This window comes from Rhinopithecus bieti, unplaced genomic scaffold (genome assembly GCF_001698545.2).
Source record: "Rhinopithecus bieti isolate Rb0 unplaced genomic scaffold, ASM169854v2 scaffold_24392, whole genome shotgun sequence".
NCBI classification, from domain to species: Eukaryota; Metazoa; Chordata; class Mammalia; order Primates; family Cercopithecidae; genus Rhinopithecus; species Rhinopithecus bieti.
In genome coordinates this window covers 4,644,910-4,663,726 of record NW_016812542.1, presented here as the reverse complement: position 1 = coordinate 4,663,726, position 18,817 = coordinate 4,644,910, and the positions used below count along the sequence as shown (strand labels likewise).

Below are 18,817 nucleotides of genomic sequence, written 5' to 3'. Positions count from 1 at the left end.
GAGGGGATGGTGGCTGGACACAGGGGATGACAGCAGGTCAAAGATGACTCCCAGGGAGAAGTGTGACTATTCACATTAGGAGGGAATGCTGCAAAGAGGAACTGGTTTCAAAGAGGAATGAAAGCTAGATCCTAGACTTCCCACGCCATGTGGCCCAGCATGTCAATTCACACCTGGGGCAGGTGTCAGCTAAAGAACATCCTGCTGTCAAGAACAGTCTTAGCTTCCCAAGTCCCTTTCTCTTCTCGCCACCCCACCTCCTGGGGAGCCCTGGTTCCAAGGATGTTAGACACAGCCCACGCTTGCCTCCCACCCTGCAAAGCGTCTACTCACAGCTCCTCCAAGAAGCGCAGGTGGTGGAAGAGGCCAGGCTGAAGCTCTGTGAGGTTGTTCATACTGAGGTCCCTGGTGGACAGAAAATGGGAAAAGGAGCTGTGAACTCCCCACTTGGGCCATCTGGCACTGTCCAGGTGCCAAACCCCCTTGAAGGACCTCTGAGATTCCCACACTACCCCCCACCAGGCCATTCTAACTCCAAAGCCAGTCTGGCAACAGCAGCCGCATTCTCTCTAAGAGCAAGAACTAAGCTGGGAGTCAGGCCTCCTGGGCCATTTGAGGATTCTTTCTATATGGTCTCCCACTTTCCCCTCTGCCTTTCACCGTTCTTTTGTGAGACTCCCCTGGGACTGGCTGTGATTGGGATTATGCAGGAAACTGGCCTCCCTATAAAGGGAGGAACTAGAGTAAAATTCATAGAATTTCAGAGCAGGAAGGGAGGGATCGCCAAAGACAAATAATATCTCATCCACTCTTTTTACCAGTGGGGAAACTGAGGCCCAGAGATCACTGCCATTCCGATCTATGGAGCAGGCTCATTCAGTATTCATGAACTGGTAAGATGGTCCCTGGGCTCCCCATGGGGGACCATCCTCTGATTCAATCCCAGAGCTAGTGGCATTTCACTGCCCTTTGAGGTGCCTACCAGGCTGTACCTGTTTGCTTCCCTTAGTCCAGGGGTCCCCAACCCCAGGGCAGTAGACCGGAACCAGGCTTTGGTCTGTTAGGAACCAGGTGGAACATAGAGAGGGAGGTGAGCTGAGCGGGCGGGTGAGCATTCCCACCCGAGCTCCACCTCCTGTCAGATCAGCCAAGGCAGCATAAGATTCCCATAGGAGCGCAAACCCTACTGTGAACTGCACATGCGAGGGGTCTAGGTTGTACGCTCCTTATGAGACTCTAACTAATGCCTGACGATCTGAGGTGGAACAGTTTCACCCCAAAACCATCCCCCACTCCACCCCCATCTGTGGAAAAATTGTCTACCATGAAACTGGTCCCTGGTGCCAAATAGGTTAGGGACCACTGCCTTAGTCCACCTGGAAGACTTGACCCTTGGCACATCACAGAATTGGCACACCACTAGATTCCCAAGGGGTGTAAGCATCCCAGTCCCTCTGCGGATCCATAGCCTAGATTATCTTAAGCCCATATTATCTGACAGACCCTGTGGGGGGTTTCAGTGTCACTGTCCTCTTAGAGGCCCTGAACACAAAATAATCACAATAATTACCTTGGCATTTACTGGAGGCCTACTCTGTGTCAGACACCAGCTAACCTTTATCCAAACAACCTCCCTCCATTCTCATAATAACCCCAAATTAGCTTCCATCATTATCTCCATTTTACACTCAAGAAAACAAAGAGAAAGGAGCACTGAGCTTTGAAGTCAAAAGGCCCTGAGGTCACATCTCTCCTCTGCAGTTACCTGTCAGATCTTGGGCCCTTGACCACTGGGCCCCTAGTTGACCTCATCTATAAAAATAGGACAGCACCAAGCTGGTAGGGTGCTTGTAAAGATTAAGTGAGCTAATGTTTACAGACTGCCTAATAAATAGTACGGACATGGTACATATTTGCTTTTCCCCTCCTACCTTTCCCTCAGTGTCCTGTGGGCAAGTGTCCCAGCCCCACAGGCCAGTGGGAGAGGGGCTGGTGCCTTTTCCACAGGCCTGTGGGGCTGGGACACTTGCCCACAGGACACTGAGGGAAAGATGGAAGGAGGAAAGTAGTAGAGAGGGGTTGGTACCTTCCTCTGTGGGTCCCACCCTGTGTTGGCATCTTCTTCACAGTTTGTGCCTGGGTGAGCAACACTGTGTGAGACTGTGTGTGTGCCTGGCACATTTGGGTTCCATCCTACTTCAAAATCCTAATACCTGATTCTCATCTCTCCCTGCCCCTTCCCTGAGGGGGTACAGAGGTGGGCCCAGACCAGACACCACAAGGCTGGGCACTGCCCCCAACCCTTCTTGAGGCTTTCTCCTTTCCCTAGACATGCACTGTCACCCTCAAACCTCAGTGTCTCCATTTCCTCGCAAGAAATGCATGTGCTTTCTGTGTGTGCCCAGAAAGGCAGGCTGGGGAACAGCCGGGAGAGCGTGTGCTTGGGAGTCCTGTTCCAATCTATAAAAAGACTGTTTAGTCTCAAATGTTTTATCTTTGATAAAGCCTGGGCTCCGGACTCCATGTCCTCCAAGGAAGGGAGACATTCCGTGCAGGGTAGAACCAAGGAACTGGCATGCTGCACCCAGCGCTGCTTCTCATCTACCATTCCCTCCCTGCTCCCCTGTGGAAACAGTAGGGTCACCTCTGGGCTTGCGGGTCTAGAAACAGGGCTCCGCAGAAGCTGCAGCTGGTGTGCTGTGGCCACAGTTTAAGGTGGGGGAGAGGCAGAACCGAGAGAGTTTGCTGATGGATTTTTTTTCCAGAGTTTCACTGTTGTCACCTAGGCTGGAGTACAGTGGTGTGATCTTGGCTCACTGCAATCTTCGCCTCCTGGGCTCAAGTGATTCTCCTGCCCCAGCCTCCCAAGTAGCAGGATTATGGGCACCTGCCACCATACCTGGCTATTTTTGTATTTTGCTATTTTGTATTTTTGTACAAATGTGGTTCACCATGTTGGCCAGGCTGGTCTCGAACTCCTGACCTCTAGTGATCCGCCTGCCTTGGCCTCCCAAAGTGCTGGGATTACAAGAGTGAGCCACTGCACCCAGCCTGTTGATGGATTTTAAGCCAGGGTTTGGTCCTCAGGATGTTTTCAGGCCCCACTAGCCTCGGACTGTGGCTGAAATGCGAAGGTGCAGGAGCACACTGGACAGTGTCAGGAGAACGTAGGGCGACGCCCACAGAAGCCCAAGCTGCAGAAGCTAGGCCGGATTGGACTCCTCCCCCTGGTGTCCCACCCCTGGCTCATTCTCAGCAAGGCAGGAGGCTCGAGGTGCCGAAAAAAAAATGATTACCTCTAAATATTTACCCTGTGCATTTCTGGATGTGTCTCGACAGGAACGCAGCGGGAGTCCAAGGAGCACTCAGGGCATGTGACTCAGGCCTCATCACTCAGCTGTCCCTCCAGGGGCCGGCCGCAGAGGCTCTGATGTCCTTCCATGGCCCCCACCCCACCCACTCCCTGTGCCCCACCACCTTGACTAGCGGCCTCATTGTTCTCCCCTGCGGAGGAGGGGGCCTGAACCCCTCCACCCCCCCCCATATCCTGCCCCAAGACAACACAAAGCCCAGCTGCAGCGCTCAGTAAAGGGGCTGGGGTGGGGCAAGGAGGCGAATTTCAACTGTTCAAGGGTGGAGGGAACCCCATTCAGGGCTAGCTCTCTCACAAAAGGAAAAGGAGTAAGGCTGGTGCCAGGGGAAGGGGAAGGAAGAGGAGCGTGCAGAGCTGGAAGCGGGAGGTGAAGTGGGGATTTCAAGGCCGAGAGCCACCAAGCCAATGCCACGGGCCCTGGGAATGGCTAAGGGCCCTGGCAAGAGGCACCGGGCCCTGCTGTGGGGAGGCTGTGCCTGCACAATGACAGGGAAGGAACTGACACACAGAAACTGCAAACACAGAGGTTGCTCTGTCATGTTGGTGGTTCCTACTGACATATGACTGTCCTGGGAGGTTGGCTGTGCAGCTGGTTTTTTGTGCAACTCAGAGAGCACAGCTCAAACATTCAGGCTATGCCTGGACCCAGGGGAAATAAGAGTACACCTTGATCCTTGGGTGCTTGGGGTTTGGTTGTGGCTACATTCACTGGGCTGCATGAACTTGTAGATATGTACAAGAAGTGGGGGTCATGGGTTGGGATACCTGGGCTCTTGGATGTACTTGTTTTGAGGGTGCTAGGCATGTGTATGTCATGTGTGAGGGCACATGTGTTTATCTGTACCTATGCATGTACAGCGAGGGGATTGAGATGATGGGCTGTGACTTCATTCTGAAGCCTTCTTCTTGGGAGCCCTTGGGATACCCAGAGGGGCTACGAGTCCTCTCAACTGGACGCAGCCATGATGGGGTGGGGATGGGAAATGTCTCAGGGAGAGGCTTGCAGGAGGGGAATGGAGAGGAGAGAAGAGAGGGGCAGTCCTGGGCATGCGAAGTGGGAGTTTCTGGCTGCACATGAGGAAAATGTTCTCAGAGTTTCACCCTATGAGGCAACCAGACCACCCAAGGAAACTGGGTAAGGCAGTGTCACCATGGAGACAGGGAACAGGTTTGATAAGAGGGAGGATGCTGGGGAACAGGTCAGAGAGCAGCTGAAAGGGGCTGGGATCACAGGAGACCCTCCACTGAGGCAATCTGGCTCATATCTAAAGGCCCGAGGGGATTGGGTTTGTTTGAATTTTTCCTATGGGAGGAAGAAGCAGTGAAAGACAAGCCCCTGGGTCCCCTGGGGTGGACCTGGGGGAACTGTGCCCACCTTCCCTGCTGGAGAAGAGGCCAGAGGGGCAGAAACCCCTTTTCCACTGTCCCATTGTGGACTCAGGTTGCCCATCTCTGCAGCCAGGAAAAAGCCAGTTATTTCATTTATGTATAGATTTAAGGCATATAACTTGATGATCTAATCTCTGTATACATTGTGAGATAATCAGCACAATCAAACTAATTAAGATAGTCATCACCTCACATAGTGTGTGTGTGTGAATGTGTGTGAGTGTGTGTGTGTGTGTCTAATAGGAGCACTTAAGATCTACTTCCAAGAAAAGGTCAGCTACAGTGGCCAGGAGGTGACCCCTGGGGTTGGCTGTGCCCCACAGTCCCCTCCTCTGTGAGGTGCTCCCAGCACTGCCTGTCCCCATGGTATTTTGCATAGGATCACTCAACAGTGCTTACTGAGCACTTATCATGCATGTAGGACGGCACCTGCCTTTGTTATCCCCCCAGCACAACACTCACTAGCTGTGTGACCCTGGTCACATCACTTCCCATCTGTAAGCCTCCATTTTCTCACCTGTGATATTGAAATAATGACACTAGTTACCTCACAAGAATTGTAGTGTGGGCCGGGCACGGTGACTCACGCCTGTAATCCCAACACTTTGGGAGGCTGAGGCGGGTGGACCACCCGAGGTCAGGAGTTCAAGACCAGCCTGGTCAACATGGTGAAATCCTGTCTCTACTAAAAATACAAAAATGAGCCAGGCCTGGTGACAGGCGCCTGTAATCCCAGCTACTCAAGAGGCTGAGGCAGGGAGAATCACTTGAACTCAGGAGGCGGAGGTTGCAGTGAGCCGAGATCACGCCACTGCACTCCAGACTGGGCGACAGAGCAAGATTCTGTCTCAAAAAAAAAAAAAAAAAAAAAAAAGGTTGTAGTGTGAGATAAATAAGTCAATAAATATAAAACACAGTGCTGGCTGGGTGTGGTGGCTCACACCTGTAATCCCAGCACTTTGAGAGGCCAAGGAGGGTGGATCATCTGAGGTCAGGAGTTTGAGACCAGCCTGGCCAAAATGGCCAAATCCCATCTCTACTTAAAATACAAAAATATAGCCAGGCATGGTGATGGGCACCTGTAATCCCAGCTACCTTGGGAGGCTGAGGCAGGAGAACCACTTGAAACCGGGAGGAGGAGGAGGCTGCAGTGAGTCAAGATCACACCACTGCACCCCAGCCTGGGCAACAAGAAAGAAACTCTGTCTCAAAAATAAATAAATAAATAAAACCCAGTGCTCAATAACTATGCCTTATTATTAATATTCTACTCATCTAACTGAATTATAATTATTACTATAGAATGACACAGATGACTATGTGTTTCTTCAAGGCAAGGACTTAACCTTAGTCATCTGTGTATCCTCCAGTCCTACCAGGGTGCCTGAAATGGGATGCTCAATAAATATCCAAATGAGTGCATTAGAGACATAGACAGGTGATGTTCCTGTGGCCGAGCCTTTACTCTAGGGAAGTTCTTCCTACTGCCTAGTGTCAATGTCTCCCCCAGCTGCTACAAGGGCCTAACCTCTATAAAGAAACTACCATATGCTTAGTTCCAAGCTAGCACCCAATCAATGAAGGCTGTCGCTCACAATGCTCACTGTTCTCTTAATCAGGCATCCTCTAGAGAAATTAAAGTGAGGTCCTCCTCCAAATAATCCCTTGGCTCCTGCAGTGGACCAGCAGCTTTCTCCCGAGCATTCTCCTCTCAGTCTCTGACTAGTGCTTAACGGGCTGCCCAGACAACCTTCAGCAGCAACCCCTCCCCATGAGGGCCAGGCTGGGCCGGGCACATATCCTGCCATGTCAGGAGACAGCTCGTGGGTTGGCAAGGAGCAGAACAGGCCACTGTTGACAGTCCAAAGGTGGGGTTCTCTCCCACTGAAAAGAGCCAGGAAACAGGCTGGCCACCACAGAGACCATTTGGTGCTCAGAGAACACTTGCTGAATTCTTCTGTCAACAACAGAAGCAGGTGATGGGGCAGAGAGGAAATAACACAGAATCTGGAATCAGAGGACCTGGTTCCATTAGATGAATGCTAAGTTCCCGGCCAGCCCTGAAAGTCATGAAATTGTTTTCCCACAGGCTTCTGTGTGCTGAGCTCAGTGCTGCGTGAGATAGAGACAAAGCCCAGGGCAAGGTCTGGGCCATCAAGGAGTTGACAGTGTTGCTGGGGAAGGACTGTTTACTCACAAAGGGACTGCAAACCTCCACATATGTGCTCTGCTTTGTTCTGCAGCCACCGTCCCAATTAGGTTCTAGAACATGTGCCCAGACTAGAGAGTACAACAGACACTCAGGAGAGAGGGTGAGCAGGGAAGGCTTCCCGGGCAGAATGAGGCGGGGCATGGATGAGACGTGAGCAGCCCACAGAACTAAGTTCAGAGAGGAAAGCACCAGAGAGCACCTCATGTTACTTGTGGGGGCTCCATCGGCATTGCAGATGGGCAGTTCTTCACTGGACGGGGCTGTCCCACTCGCTGCAGAGCTTTTCGCTTCTCTGGCCTTGCTCATAAATGTTTGGAGCATCTCCCTATTATTGTGACCATCAAAGACACTGCATGAGCCTGGACAACATTGTGAGACCTTGTTCCTATACAAAATTAAAAACTAGCCAGACACGGTGGCACACACCTAGAGTCCCAGTTACTTGGAAGGCTGAGGCAGGAGAATCCTCTGAGCTTGGGAGTTTGAAGCTGCAGTCAGCTAGGGTAGTAACCCTGCACTCCAGGTTGGACAACAGACTGAGACTTTCTGTCTTAAAAGAGAATTTTAAATGAAGAAAAACACCCCGTGCATTTCCAAACACCCCCTGAATAACAGGCACTTTCCTCTACCTACACTCCTTTAATTTGCTAGTGCAGGAACAGACTCAGAGGAACAGAGTTACCTAAGGACACATGACACGTTCATGGCAGAGTGGGTGTTACAAGTAGGTCTCCCAAAACCCTGGGGGATGCTCTTTCCACCCCCACCAGATTGATCTTGGTTTCTAGCACAGCCTCCCCACTTTAGATGACACCTTCTTATCAGATATGACTTGAATACTAGCTATCATCTTTGAGATTCCAAACACACAAGATGACACAAAGTTCTCTCAGATTTTTTGCAATTTTCACAAATATCCAAACAAGGGAGTGTACTCCCATCAGGAAAATGTGTGTCTATTTTCACACACACATAAGAGCACAACCTGTTCTCTCTCTGGCTTTGCACAAAGTCCTGCGTGAGAACAATGCTGTATTTTTAAATAAAAGGGCTATTGCTTTATTTTGTCCTTTCTTGGCTCCCTTATTGGTAAAAGGAATGTCTCCCAGACTGCCTGGAGTGGCAGGAGGGCCTGTGATGGAGAGGACGGATGTGGGGGAAGATAGGAAAAGAGAAGCTGGAGGGGTGCCTGGAGTGGGGGGTTATTTATGAGGGGAGAGCGAGTCCCTGGCAGTTGCTAAGCAAAGGCAAAGCTTGTGCAGGTCAGACTGAGCCAGGGAGACGCTGGGCACCCACAGTGTTGCCAGAAGGTGACCCAATTCATTCAGGTGGAGCTGGGAGAGATAAAGGCAGGGGAAGACATTCCTAAAAGTCAGGTGAGAGGAACGAAAAGGTGGGGTTTTTTTGTTAGTTTTGTTTTGTTTGCCCTGAGTTAAAAGACCATGGAAGTCAGAAATCAGAGACTGTCCACCACATCATGATGTTTCATTGATGTGATGTGGGTCTCCTAAAGCCCTGATGGTAGAGAAAGAAGGTCAGGGAGGGACGAGACCCAGAAGAGGTTCCTCTCTCTCAAAAATGCTAGATTTGGGAAATCATGGTTTGGCACCACCATAGGAACCAACTTCAGCTTAAATCGTATTGTTCCGACCTCTTCTTACTGAAAGGGGTTAATCTGACAGCAACAGCATGCCAAGGGTGTGGACCCCTGGGCAGAGCAAGGAGATGGAGACAGTTCTGGGGCCAGTCCCCACCCTCAGCACTGCAGGCGAATCCTCTTGGGAGGGTTAGGCCCATCCCAGACTGAGGGGACATCTCTGGCTCTCCCCAGCACAGCTGCTAAACTGGAGTGGCCCACACAAGTTCCTGAATCCCAGTCAGAAGTGTTACAGCAGGTCAGGTGCAAAGGGCCACTCCTGCCCCCATGCAATTAGCTGTGGCTGTCAGAGAGCCTGGGGAGGTGTTCCCCTGCCCATGCACAGAGCCAGGAGAAGCTTCTTGAGAGCAAAGCATAGCACAGGGATTGCATAATGTGTGTGTGTGCTTCTCCTTCAATGGCCCCTTCCTCCTTGCCAAGCCATGCCACCCACAGGCAGAGAGGTTAAAGGGACCCAGGCTTCCCAGGCCCAGCCGGGGCCACAGTGTGAATGGAGAACAGCCCAGGAGCATGACAGGGCAAAGCCTCTGGAGACCAATGAAGATATGGGGGACTGTTTCTGGGCCCCCTTTCCTCTCTACCGCCTCTCTGAGAGACAATGCGAGACCTATACTGTCCAGCGCAGTGGCCGCTAGTCACTTGTGACTATATTTAAATTCATTAAAATTAAATTTAAAATGCAGTTTCTTAGCTGCACTAGCCACATTTCAAGGCTCAATAGCCACACAAAGCTAGTGGCTCCAGTATTGCACAGCACAGTTCTAGAACACATCCATCATCGCAGAGCATTCTATTGGGCAGCAATGGTACAGACTCTGTTGTCAGACTGACCTGTGTTTGATTTCTAGCTCTGCCACTTACTGGCTATATGATTTTGGACAATTATTTCACCTCTCTCTGTCTTAATTTCCTCCCTGGTAAAGTGCTTAGGCAGTGCCTAGCACATGGTAAGTAACCAACAAACGTTACCTTTGAGCATCACCACCCGACTCGACCACTTACTGAAGCCCAGTTCAAGTACCTCCTCCTGCAAGAAGTCTCCAACCTTCAACCATTCACTTAGTCGTGCAGCCTTTTGTCCATTCGACATTTATTGAGCACCCTAATATACATCAGGCACTATGCTAGGTGATGAAGCGGCAAAATCCAATCGCAGATGCTCCCTGTCCCCAAAGAGCCAACTTAAGTGGGGACAATGACAACAAACAGAGTGGACAATTACAAGGCTGAGTGACAAGTGCTGGGACTGGGACATACGTGTCACAGGGCTTCCTCAGACTAATCCCTTTGGCCTTTTGACTCTGATCTCTGCAGGTTCAGTCACAAAGTGAGGCCACATGATCCTGTCCTCGATTACAAACTGTCATCTCCTAATCTCAGGTTGCTCATTCATGCGGCTGGTCTCCCCAGACAGGCCCCAGACACGGCTCCCAGTTGTCTGTCCTTGTCACATACACACACAGCTTCAAGGCCCATTTTCTACAGCTTCCGAGGAGTGGGCACCCCACCTGCGGGCCCTGGACAAGGGATTTAAGAGGGAAGGAAGACAGATTCTGAGGCAGGAGGGAAATTGAATGGATCCAGCACATGCAAACGGCAGTGGCTGTGCATTAGAGGACTTGCCCGCTCTATCCTGCTAAGCCTGGTCTCCCTGGCTCACCAGCGTCTCTTCCAGCCCTCATTCTGATCTCCAGCTCCGTCTAGGAGGGCCGTTTCTGTGTGTGGAGGTATGTGGGTGTGAATTCTGTCTACCCTATCAGACTGGAAGCCCCTTAGAGAGAAGGACTGAGACATCCCATTAGATCAGACCTCTCCATGGGTAAAAACTGCACTTCCCTCCTCGGATGGAAATCTCTAAGCTCCCAGCCAGGGCCCCCAGGAGAGGAACTGGGTGGAGCTGGTGCAGGTGGGAAGAACTAGGGAGCCTTGTTTGTTTAGCTGAAGCTCCTTGTCCTGCTGCCTTTATTTCGTGGATAAATAGGCAGGGTGTGTCTGGGGGTGGAAAACTGGAGAAAGCCCTCTCTATTCAGAGTGCCACCGTCACCACTCCCATCACCTTCACTAGCCCCATCCCAGATGGAAGCTTTTCTTTTACATCAGAGCACCCTCCTTCCCAACCCAGCAACTCAACTCACCCACACACACACACACACACACACACACACGCACGCACAGCCGGAGGTGCACCCAAACACCATCTACCCCTACCCTAGCCAGAGGGTTTTCTAAATTGGACGGGATCCCAGACTCTATTTGAATCTAGGGGAAAAGAGCAGAAGATAAAGTTCAAAGCATATAATAAAAAGAGCTACGTTTGCTGGATCACACACTGTGCTAAAGACTTCATTGACCCATTTTACAGATGAGGTTCTGCAAAATTAAGGTGTCTCGCCACCTCTCCGCCTCTCCAGACCCCCACTCCACGTCTCTGCATTTTATAGAGCTCTTGGACATTCTTGGTTTCATTTAATTTCATCCTTTTTAACAGGTCAGGGAGCGAAGCATTATTTATTCCCATTCCAAATGAAGAAACGGAGATTCGGAAATATCAAGTTACTTCCCGCTGTGTCACAAAGTTAAGTAGTGGCAGCGCGAACCCACACCAGGTGGTTCAGTGGAGCCCCTAGCTCCACGCACGTACCTGGGAGCGAAGCGGCGGCCCCAGGAGCCGGGACAAACCTCGGGCGCGCGCCCCTGCCCACCCCAGCCCGCCTGGCCGCGCCCCTGCCCGCCGTTGCCAGCGTCGCCCGCCCCATGACTGAAAGGGTCCGGAAGTGGGGAGGCGGCCTCAGCTCCCGGAACAATGGAGGGGGATTAGGGCCGGCCCGGCTAGCGCCCCACCCGTCGCGTCGGCCTCTGGGTCCTGCTCCCCAGGACTGCGAAGGACCTGTGGAACTTTCCGGAGTTCGGCACTCCTCCCTCCAAGCCCACCTGGGCGCACCGCGCCCTGCACTCCCGGCCCAGGGGAGGTTCTGTCCCGCCCGCGTTAAGCGGCCCTCTCCCTCTGAGACCATCCGGCCTCTGGGGCTTCGAATGCCAGTTCCGCGGTCCAGTGCCCGCCACCCTCCGCACTGATCCTCTCTGGTTCTGCCGCTTCTCTCGTATGCCCTTCGCTTTGGATAGCGCCCCACCCATCTACCCTCTTCCCTAACTCCCGAACTATTTGGTTCATCAGAGCTATGGAAAGACTAGATCCAAGATCTGGATCTAAAATCCCTGTCCCGCAAGAAGTTCTTCCTGATACCTAGCCTCACTCCCTCATGCTGCAGTTGAACTAAGTACGAGTTCTCTGCCTGCCCTTATGGTGTAGTCCTCAGTGGCTCTGGGGTCAGACTGCCAGAGTTTGTATCTTGGCCCTAACACTTAGCAGTTGTTTGATATTGGATTAGTTCCTTTACTCTCTGTGCCTCAGTTTCTGCATCTATAAAATAGTATCTAATATGTTGTGAGCTTTAAATGGGAGAACCCACGGGTGTAGCATGAATGTCAGTGGAAGTCCCTCTCCTCACAGGCATGCAACCCACAGAGCCCCTCCTGGTGGAGAAGCAGCACCATAAAGTTAGGGAAGATGAGCTGGGGAGGCTGGGGGTAGAGGAGGGCGTTCTGGGTCAGCCCTGCCCTTAGGAGGCAGCAGCTGCCGCTTCTCTCTGGTGCCTCCAAGTGAGTGCCACCTGCCTCGCCCCTGATCTTCTCATCCTTTGATCTTCTGATCTCTGGCCAGGGTCTCCCAGCCAAAGGCATTCCTGTCTCCTCTGCCTTCTCCAAGGAAAGGCAAAGGGCTAGGCTCCCTCCCTTTGCCCCAAGCTCCTTCCTCCCTCCCCTGTGTTGTGTGTGTAACTAAGACTACCAGTCAGGCCCTGGGAGGAAGTAACAGCCAGGACCCCTAAGGTGGCAGTGTCTAGGGGGAGGAGAGGACATGGGGAAGTGTTGGACATCGGGGCTATTACTGGGCATGGTGCCCTGGGCTGGACCAGACACTGTTGGAAAGGTGCCTTCAGCCCAAGTTCCTTATTGCCAGAGCCGGTTTATGCAGAGTCCTGGATGAGCACTGGAGAAAGTGTGTGTGCCCCTGTGAACAGTGTGTGTTCCCTGCCCTCAGGAAACTTCGGTCTGAGGAGAGATTCAGAACCACAGATACTGCTGGACAGAGCCTTGTACATTAGTGCTGGAGGAATCTCAAGTACCTGTGGGTCAGGGAGGGCCTCCTGGAGGAAGCTTGGCCTGAGCTGGCCAAGAAGGACATGATTTGCCATTAGAAAGTGGCCTGCCTCAGAGCTTTGCAAAGCGGGGAAATGAGCTGGGGGTGTTAGCATGGGAATGAGGGAAAGTGTGGTGGATGAATGGTGGCCCCCCTAAAGGTGTGTCTACCTCCTAATCCCTGGAATCTGTGAATATGATCTTACTTAGAAAAAGGGCCATTGCAGATGTAGCTAAGAAAGAGATCTTGAGATGAGGAGATTCCCCTGGATTATCTGAGTGGGCTCTAAATCCAATGTCAATTGCCCTTGTGTAGACACGCAGAGCTCACACACGGAGAAGAAGGTGAGGTGAAGACAGAGGCGGAGATTGGAGTGATGTGGTAACCACCAGAAGCTGGAAGAGGCAGGCAGTGGGTTCTCCCCTAGAGCCATTGACAGGAATGTGTCCCTGCTGACATCTTGATCTTGGGTTTCTGGCCTTCAGAACTGTGAAAGAATAAATTTAGGCCACCCAGTTTGCCGTACTTTGTTACGGCAGCCACTGGAAACTAACCCAGGTAAGTGGGGAGCAGTCAGCAGAGCCCCTCTTCCCACTGTGGCTTCCTCCTGCCCCTCCCTCTGCTCGCCCTCCATCACTGGCCCAAGCCAATGACCCATCCCACACTTCTTCACCTAGGAAAGTCATTCTCACCCCCTTGAGACTCCCTCGGATCTACTCTGATCAGCAATTCCATTCCCGGGGACTTAACCAACAGAAACACATCCGTATGCTCACTAGACAACCGTACAAAACTGCTTGTAGCACAGCTATCCACGGTACTCCCAACTGGAACATGTCCGGTTGCTCATCACCAGTGGAATGGGTAAACTCGGTTGTATTAACCCATAGTGAGTACCATGCCACAATGAGGATGAACAAACCATGACCACCAGCAACAACATGGGTGAATCCTTAAACATGGTGAGGGAAAGAAGCCAGATGCAAAATAATGCCCCATTTATAATAGGGTTCAAAACACAGGCACAGCCTACCTATGTTATTAGAAATCATGATCGTCGCTATATTTGTGGGGGAGGGTAGTGACCAGCAGAGGGCATGGGGGTGGAGTGCTTCTGGAAAGCTGATGACTTTCTCTTTCTTGGTCCAGGTGCTGGTTACACAAGTGTATTTGCTTATGGAAATGTATCAAGCTATACACTTATGATATGTACTCTTTTCTATTATGTATATTATATTTAGTTTAAAAAAACAAACACTGGGCCGGGCGCAGTGGTTCACGCCTGTAATCCCAGCACTTTGGGAGGCCAAGGCAGGCGGATCACTGGAGGCTAAGAGTCTGAGACTAGCCTGGCCAACATGGTAAAACCCCATCTCTACAAAAATATAAAAATTAGCCGGGTGTGGTGGCACATGCCTGTAATCCCAGCTACTTGGGAGGCTCAGTAAGGAGAATTGCTTGAACCTGGGAGGCTGGGAGACAGAGGTTGCAGTGAACCAAGATCACACCACTGCACTCCAGCCTGGGTAACAGAGTGAGACTCTCTCAAAAAAACAAACTCTGGAAGTCTTCCATGAACCTCAGGCTTTCTGAGGGCTCCCCTCTAGGTTCCCATGGAATCCTGTGAGTTATTCTCAGCTTTTATGTCATTAAATTGAAATTGGATTTTTACTTCTGTATATAGTTTCATCGTACTCATCTGCGTATCCTCAGCACTTTCCCCAGACTCTGGCACATAGTAGATGCTCAATAAACACGAGATTTGCTGGCATGGCCATGGGCTTTGGTGTTCCCAGACTTCCTTCCCAGGGTTTCCTGGCCATTGGCCCCAGCTCCCTGGATCTTCACAGGATTCCACAATGAGACACATTCCTTTCCACTGCTGCCCCATCCTACCTGCCTTCTAAGTGCCCCCACGACCAGCCTATGCTTGTCTCCTGCCTCACGCTTAATGCACAGTATGGTAATTTTCTGACCCAATCGTAAACTCTCTCAATGCAAAATTCAGGTCTTACTTACCTTGGATCTTCAGAGCCTAGGCAAGTGTCAGGCACGCTGTGGAGATTCAAGAACCCACAGCCTCAAATCTCTAGAGTCCTCTATCCAAGCCTAGGGGTAGGCACATACCTTTGTTCGTCCTAGCTTGTTTGGAATTCGATGGAAATTTTCAAAAGAAGTTTTCTTTAAAAAAAAAATTAAGAGAATGAATAGGAAAGGCAAAAGCTTCTAAGTGGAAGGGTTTATAGAACAGATGTCTCACTCTAATGAAACCCAAGCCTGGCCACGAGCTGGCTGGCTGGCAGCTTAAGAGGCTCCCCAGCGTGACTCCATCCTCACCGCAGCCGTCTGGGTTGGAAGCCACACCTCGGGCTCCTGCCTGCGGTGGAGCCAGGTTAGTGCTACTACCAGGTCTGAAGAGGGCTGCCCTCCCCGCCTCTCTCTCAAATAAGTCCATCTGCTCCAGCCTAGGGTTTTTGTTTTTCTGCTCTGTACCTCCCAGCCTCTGGCCAGGCATTTGTTCATTCATTCACTCACTCATTCATCTCTTCACTCATTCCACCAATATTTTTGAGCACCTATGTGCAGAGGGTTTGGGCCAGCACTGAGGATACCAGGAGAGCAATGGTGGCCAGGCCCCTGCTATCTTGGGGAGCCCAGCCTGGTTTGAGAAACAACAAGTAACCAGGAATTATAACCCAGGGGAATGAGCCTTGGGGCAGGGCAGGCACACAGAGAGGAGGCCTCCCCGAGAGCTGAGGAATTAGGGAAGGTTTCTAGAGGAAGAGACATCTCAGCCAGCCCCTTACATCCTAAATGAAACTGATGCTTCCTTGCCTCTTCCAAACACTCCCCACCAGAGCTGCAGGCTTCTGGTCTGAACCCATTTCTTCACCATATCCTTGCAGTAAATCAACCGTGATGTCCAAAGGGCTGTTTCTTATAGACCTGGATGTAAACCAATGGTGCATCACCTAAGTGGAAACTAGGTAAAAGCAGTTCTGTAGGAGATGGAGTAGAGAGTGACTGTCCAGCAGCTCTGCTGATGATCTGACTTATTCTATGAATAAGCTTGAGGCGGTGCTTGGCAAACCCTAAAATGAAGATACTGGTTCAGTAGGTTAGGGGTGAGGCCTGAGCTTCTGCATTCCTCACATGCTTCCAGATGATGCTGATGCTATGCTGCTGGGCTGTGAACCATACTTTGAGTGAAAGGCTTTAGGATATCCAGGGGAATCCATAGAAGAAACCTCCTTTAAGCAATCTTTTATAAATATGTTTTAAATCACTTTTTTTTTTTACTAAGCATTGACCAGGCTGACTCATAGAAACATCCCACTGTGGCCTGGTCTAGACAAAGGTGTCTGGCCAAGGGGCCAACCAGAGGACAAAATCCGCTCCTGCCCCTCTCATCAACTCTACCCGCTCCCTACATGGCAGGGCTACTGGGGCAAGGGGCACCCTTTTCTATTTTTCACAAAGATGTTGCCTGGACTAGCTGCAGCCCAAAACACTATGGGGCAGGCAGGCTGAGTGGGCGTATGGATTTCTGAGGAGGAGCAGGCAGAGGCCTCTGACCTCCTCGGCAGGAGGCAGTCCCTCCAGGATCCCTGGGGATGGCGGGTGTGGCATCTCCAAGGTTGCCTTTATAGGCCAAGATTACTTCCTCATAGAGAAAGTGAAATGAAACCCAGGTCACCCCACTATGGCCTATAGGGCTAACAAAGAAGGGGTTCGCTTTGGGCTGTCTCCCCTCTGGCCAAAATAAGAGGGAAACTCGGGGGTATTATAGTAGGAAGGAGGAGGAACTCTGGGAAGAACTTCCCAGTGATCACATTCCCAGGGGGATCGAACACTAAGCAAATGGTGGGGTATAATGACTTGATCTGCCCATCTGGAGGTCTCAGCCCAGGTTAGGGGTAAGGGGCTGGAGTAAGGTGTCAGAAGGGCTCCCCAGGCCAAGTTTCTGAGCTTCCAAGCCTTCCCCTCTTACTACACACTCTACCTCTGTGGCTCTAGGGCCATTCGTCCATCAGCACTGGGCATGCCAGGGTTCCAGGGCTTAGCCCAGGTATTTCCTGACCCCAAGCCCCACCCCTAGCAGGTCCCCTGGGCCCCACAACATGGTGCCTTTGCACCCCCATGCCAATCTAGACAGTGAAGCTAATCCTTTCTGGCAGGTGGAGGCAGGGCAGGCAGAGGGGGAGGTGGCACCCTGGGCTTCTGCATTCAGAGTAGGGGAGTGGGCAACGAGGCGAGGGCTGGCGTGGCGTCGGCTGGCGGGGGGTGGGCATTCCTCTTTCCGCTGGCTGCACATAGTTAATGGGAGGCCTTGTTCTGGCTGGGCACACAGCCCTCGAGGCGCTGATGATGGCCATGTCCTGTTCCGGCCCCTGGGATCTCAAGTCTCACGGAGTCAACACTGCAAATCTCAGGGGACCCTGGCACCTCCCTCACATCACAGTCTCCTCATCATCGGCTCACTCATGCCCCCACCCCTCTTTCTTTCTCTCTCTCTCTCCTCCTCCTTCTCCTCTCTCTCTCCCCTCTCTGCATCTTTATTTGTCTCTATAATACCCTGGGGTCAGGAACTCTCACCCCACAGGAAACAGACCCAAAGGCATCAGAGGACTTGTCCAAAGGCACTCAGCATGTTGGCGGCAAAGACAGGGTCCTAGCCCGGGGTCTCCTGATCCCACTTCCACCGGAGAACAAACCTAAAGCTCCAGCTGCTGGGGTCAGGAGGGCTGCAGACGAAACTGGAGGAGGGAAGCTTTGGAAGCACCCCCTTCCTCCAGAGGACTCACACAGCTCCTCACTCCACAGGACAGAGAAACACTGCAGCAGGAGGGTGGGAGACTGCAGGGAGGGGCTGAGCCAGCAGGGCTCTGCAGGTCAGTGGTAGGATTTCCCGAGTCCAGGCGCTCACTCAGGCGTTACTAAGAATTTATCTCCACAGCTGGACCAGGGACTCTGTTTGTTGTAGTGAAAGTTAGTGTCAGCGCCTAGCACGGCTGTGCCTACTACTAAGTGTATGCTTAATACATATTCATAGGTTGAATAAATGAAAAATAATAGCTAACATCCATTGAATGGTTACTATGTGCCAGATGCCGTTCTAGGCACTTTGCATACATTAACTCATTTAACAAGGGCATCATTGTCATTCCTCTGTTACAGGTGAGGAAACTAAGGCACAAAGAGGGTAAATCTTTCCCCAAGGATTGGTAAAAGGCAGAGCCAGAATCTGAACTCAGGTGGAGTGGCTCTGGGGTTTGTGCACTTACCCACTCTGCTAGATTTATAAGAAACTGGGAAGGAGGCCGACACACACAGGATCTGACATCTGTGGGATGGGCCCTCTGCCTTCCCTTTCAAGCAGAATCCCTGCCCACCAGAGACTGACAACTGCCTCATTCCCAGAATCACTGAGACTCTGGTGTGCCCCCTGTGCCCACTCCAGCACAGTGCACCCCATAGACCCTGGCCCCTGCAGATGTCACACTCAGGCCAAGAAGCACCTCCAACCCAAGGATGCTCAGTCTCCTCTCTAGTCCTGGGGCCGCCTCCTGCACATCTGGGCAAAGGCTGCCTTGTCTCCCCTGTGGCATCCCTGAGAAAAAGACCCCTTCCTCTCATCCCCTCCTGCCCTAGCCTCTAGGTTAAGGGGAGAAAGGGCTATATAATTTGCAGGACCGGCCGGGCACAGTGGCTCACACCTGTAATCCCAGGACTTTGGGAGGCCAAGGCGGGTGGATCACCTGAGGTCACGAGTTCAAGACCAGCCTGGCCAACATGGCGAATCCCTGTCTCTACTAAAAATACAAAAATTAGCCGGACGTGGTGGCAGGAGCCTATAATCCCAGCTACTTGAGAGGCTGAGGCAGAAGAATCGCTTGAACCCAGGAGGCGGAGGTTGCAGTGAGCCAAGAGAGCGACATTGCACTCCAGCCTGGGTGACAGAACGAGACTCTGTCTCAATAAATAAAT

The 18,817-nt window shown here is 51.7% G+C and overlaps 1 protein-coding gene across 2 annotated transcripts in view; it reads right to left on the bottom strand.

The window, feature by feature from the left end:
• The window catches only part of LGR6 (leucine rich repeat containing G protein-coupled receptor 6), a 124,215-nt gene that overhangs the window by 92,625 nt on the left and 12,773 nt on the right, over window positions 1-18,817 (bottom strand). For both annotated transcript variants that reach the window (XM_017896505.1, XM_017896506.1), the window contains exon 2: window positions 334-405. In XM_017896505.1, the coding sequence (XP_017751994.1) occupies window positions 334-405 (72 nt within the window). The remainder of the gene's footprint in view (window positions 1-333; window positions 406-18,817) is intronic.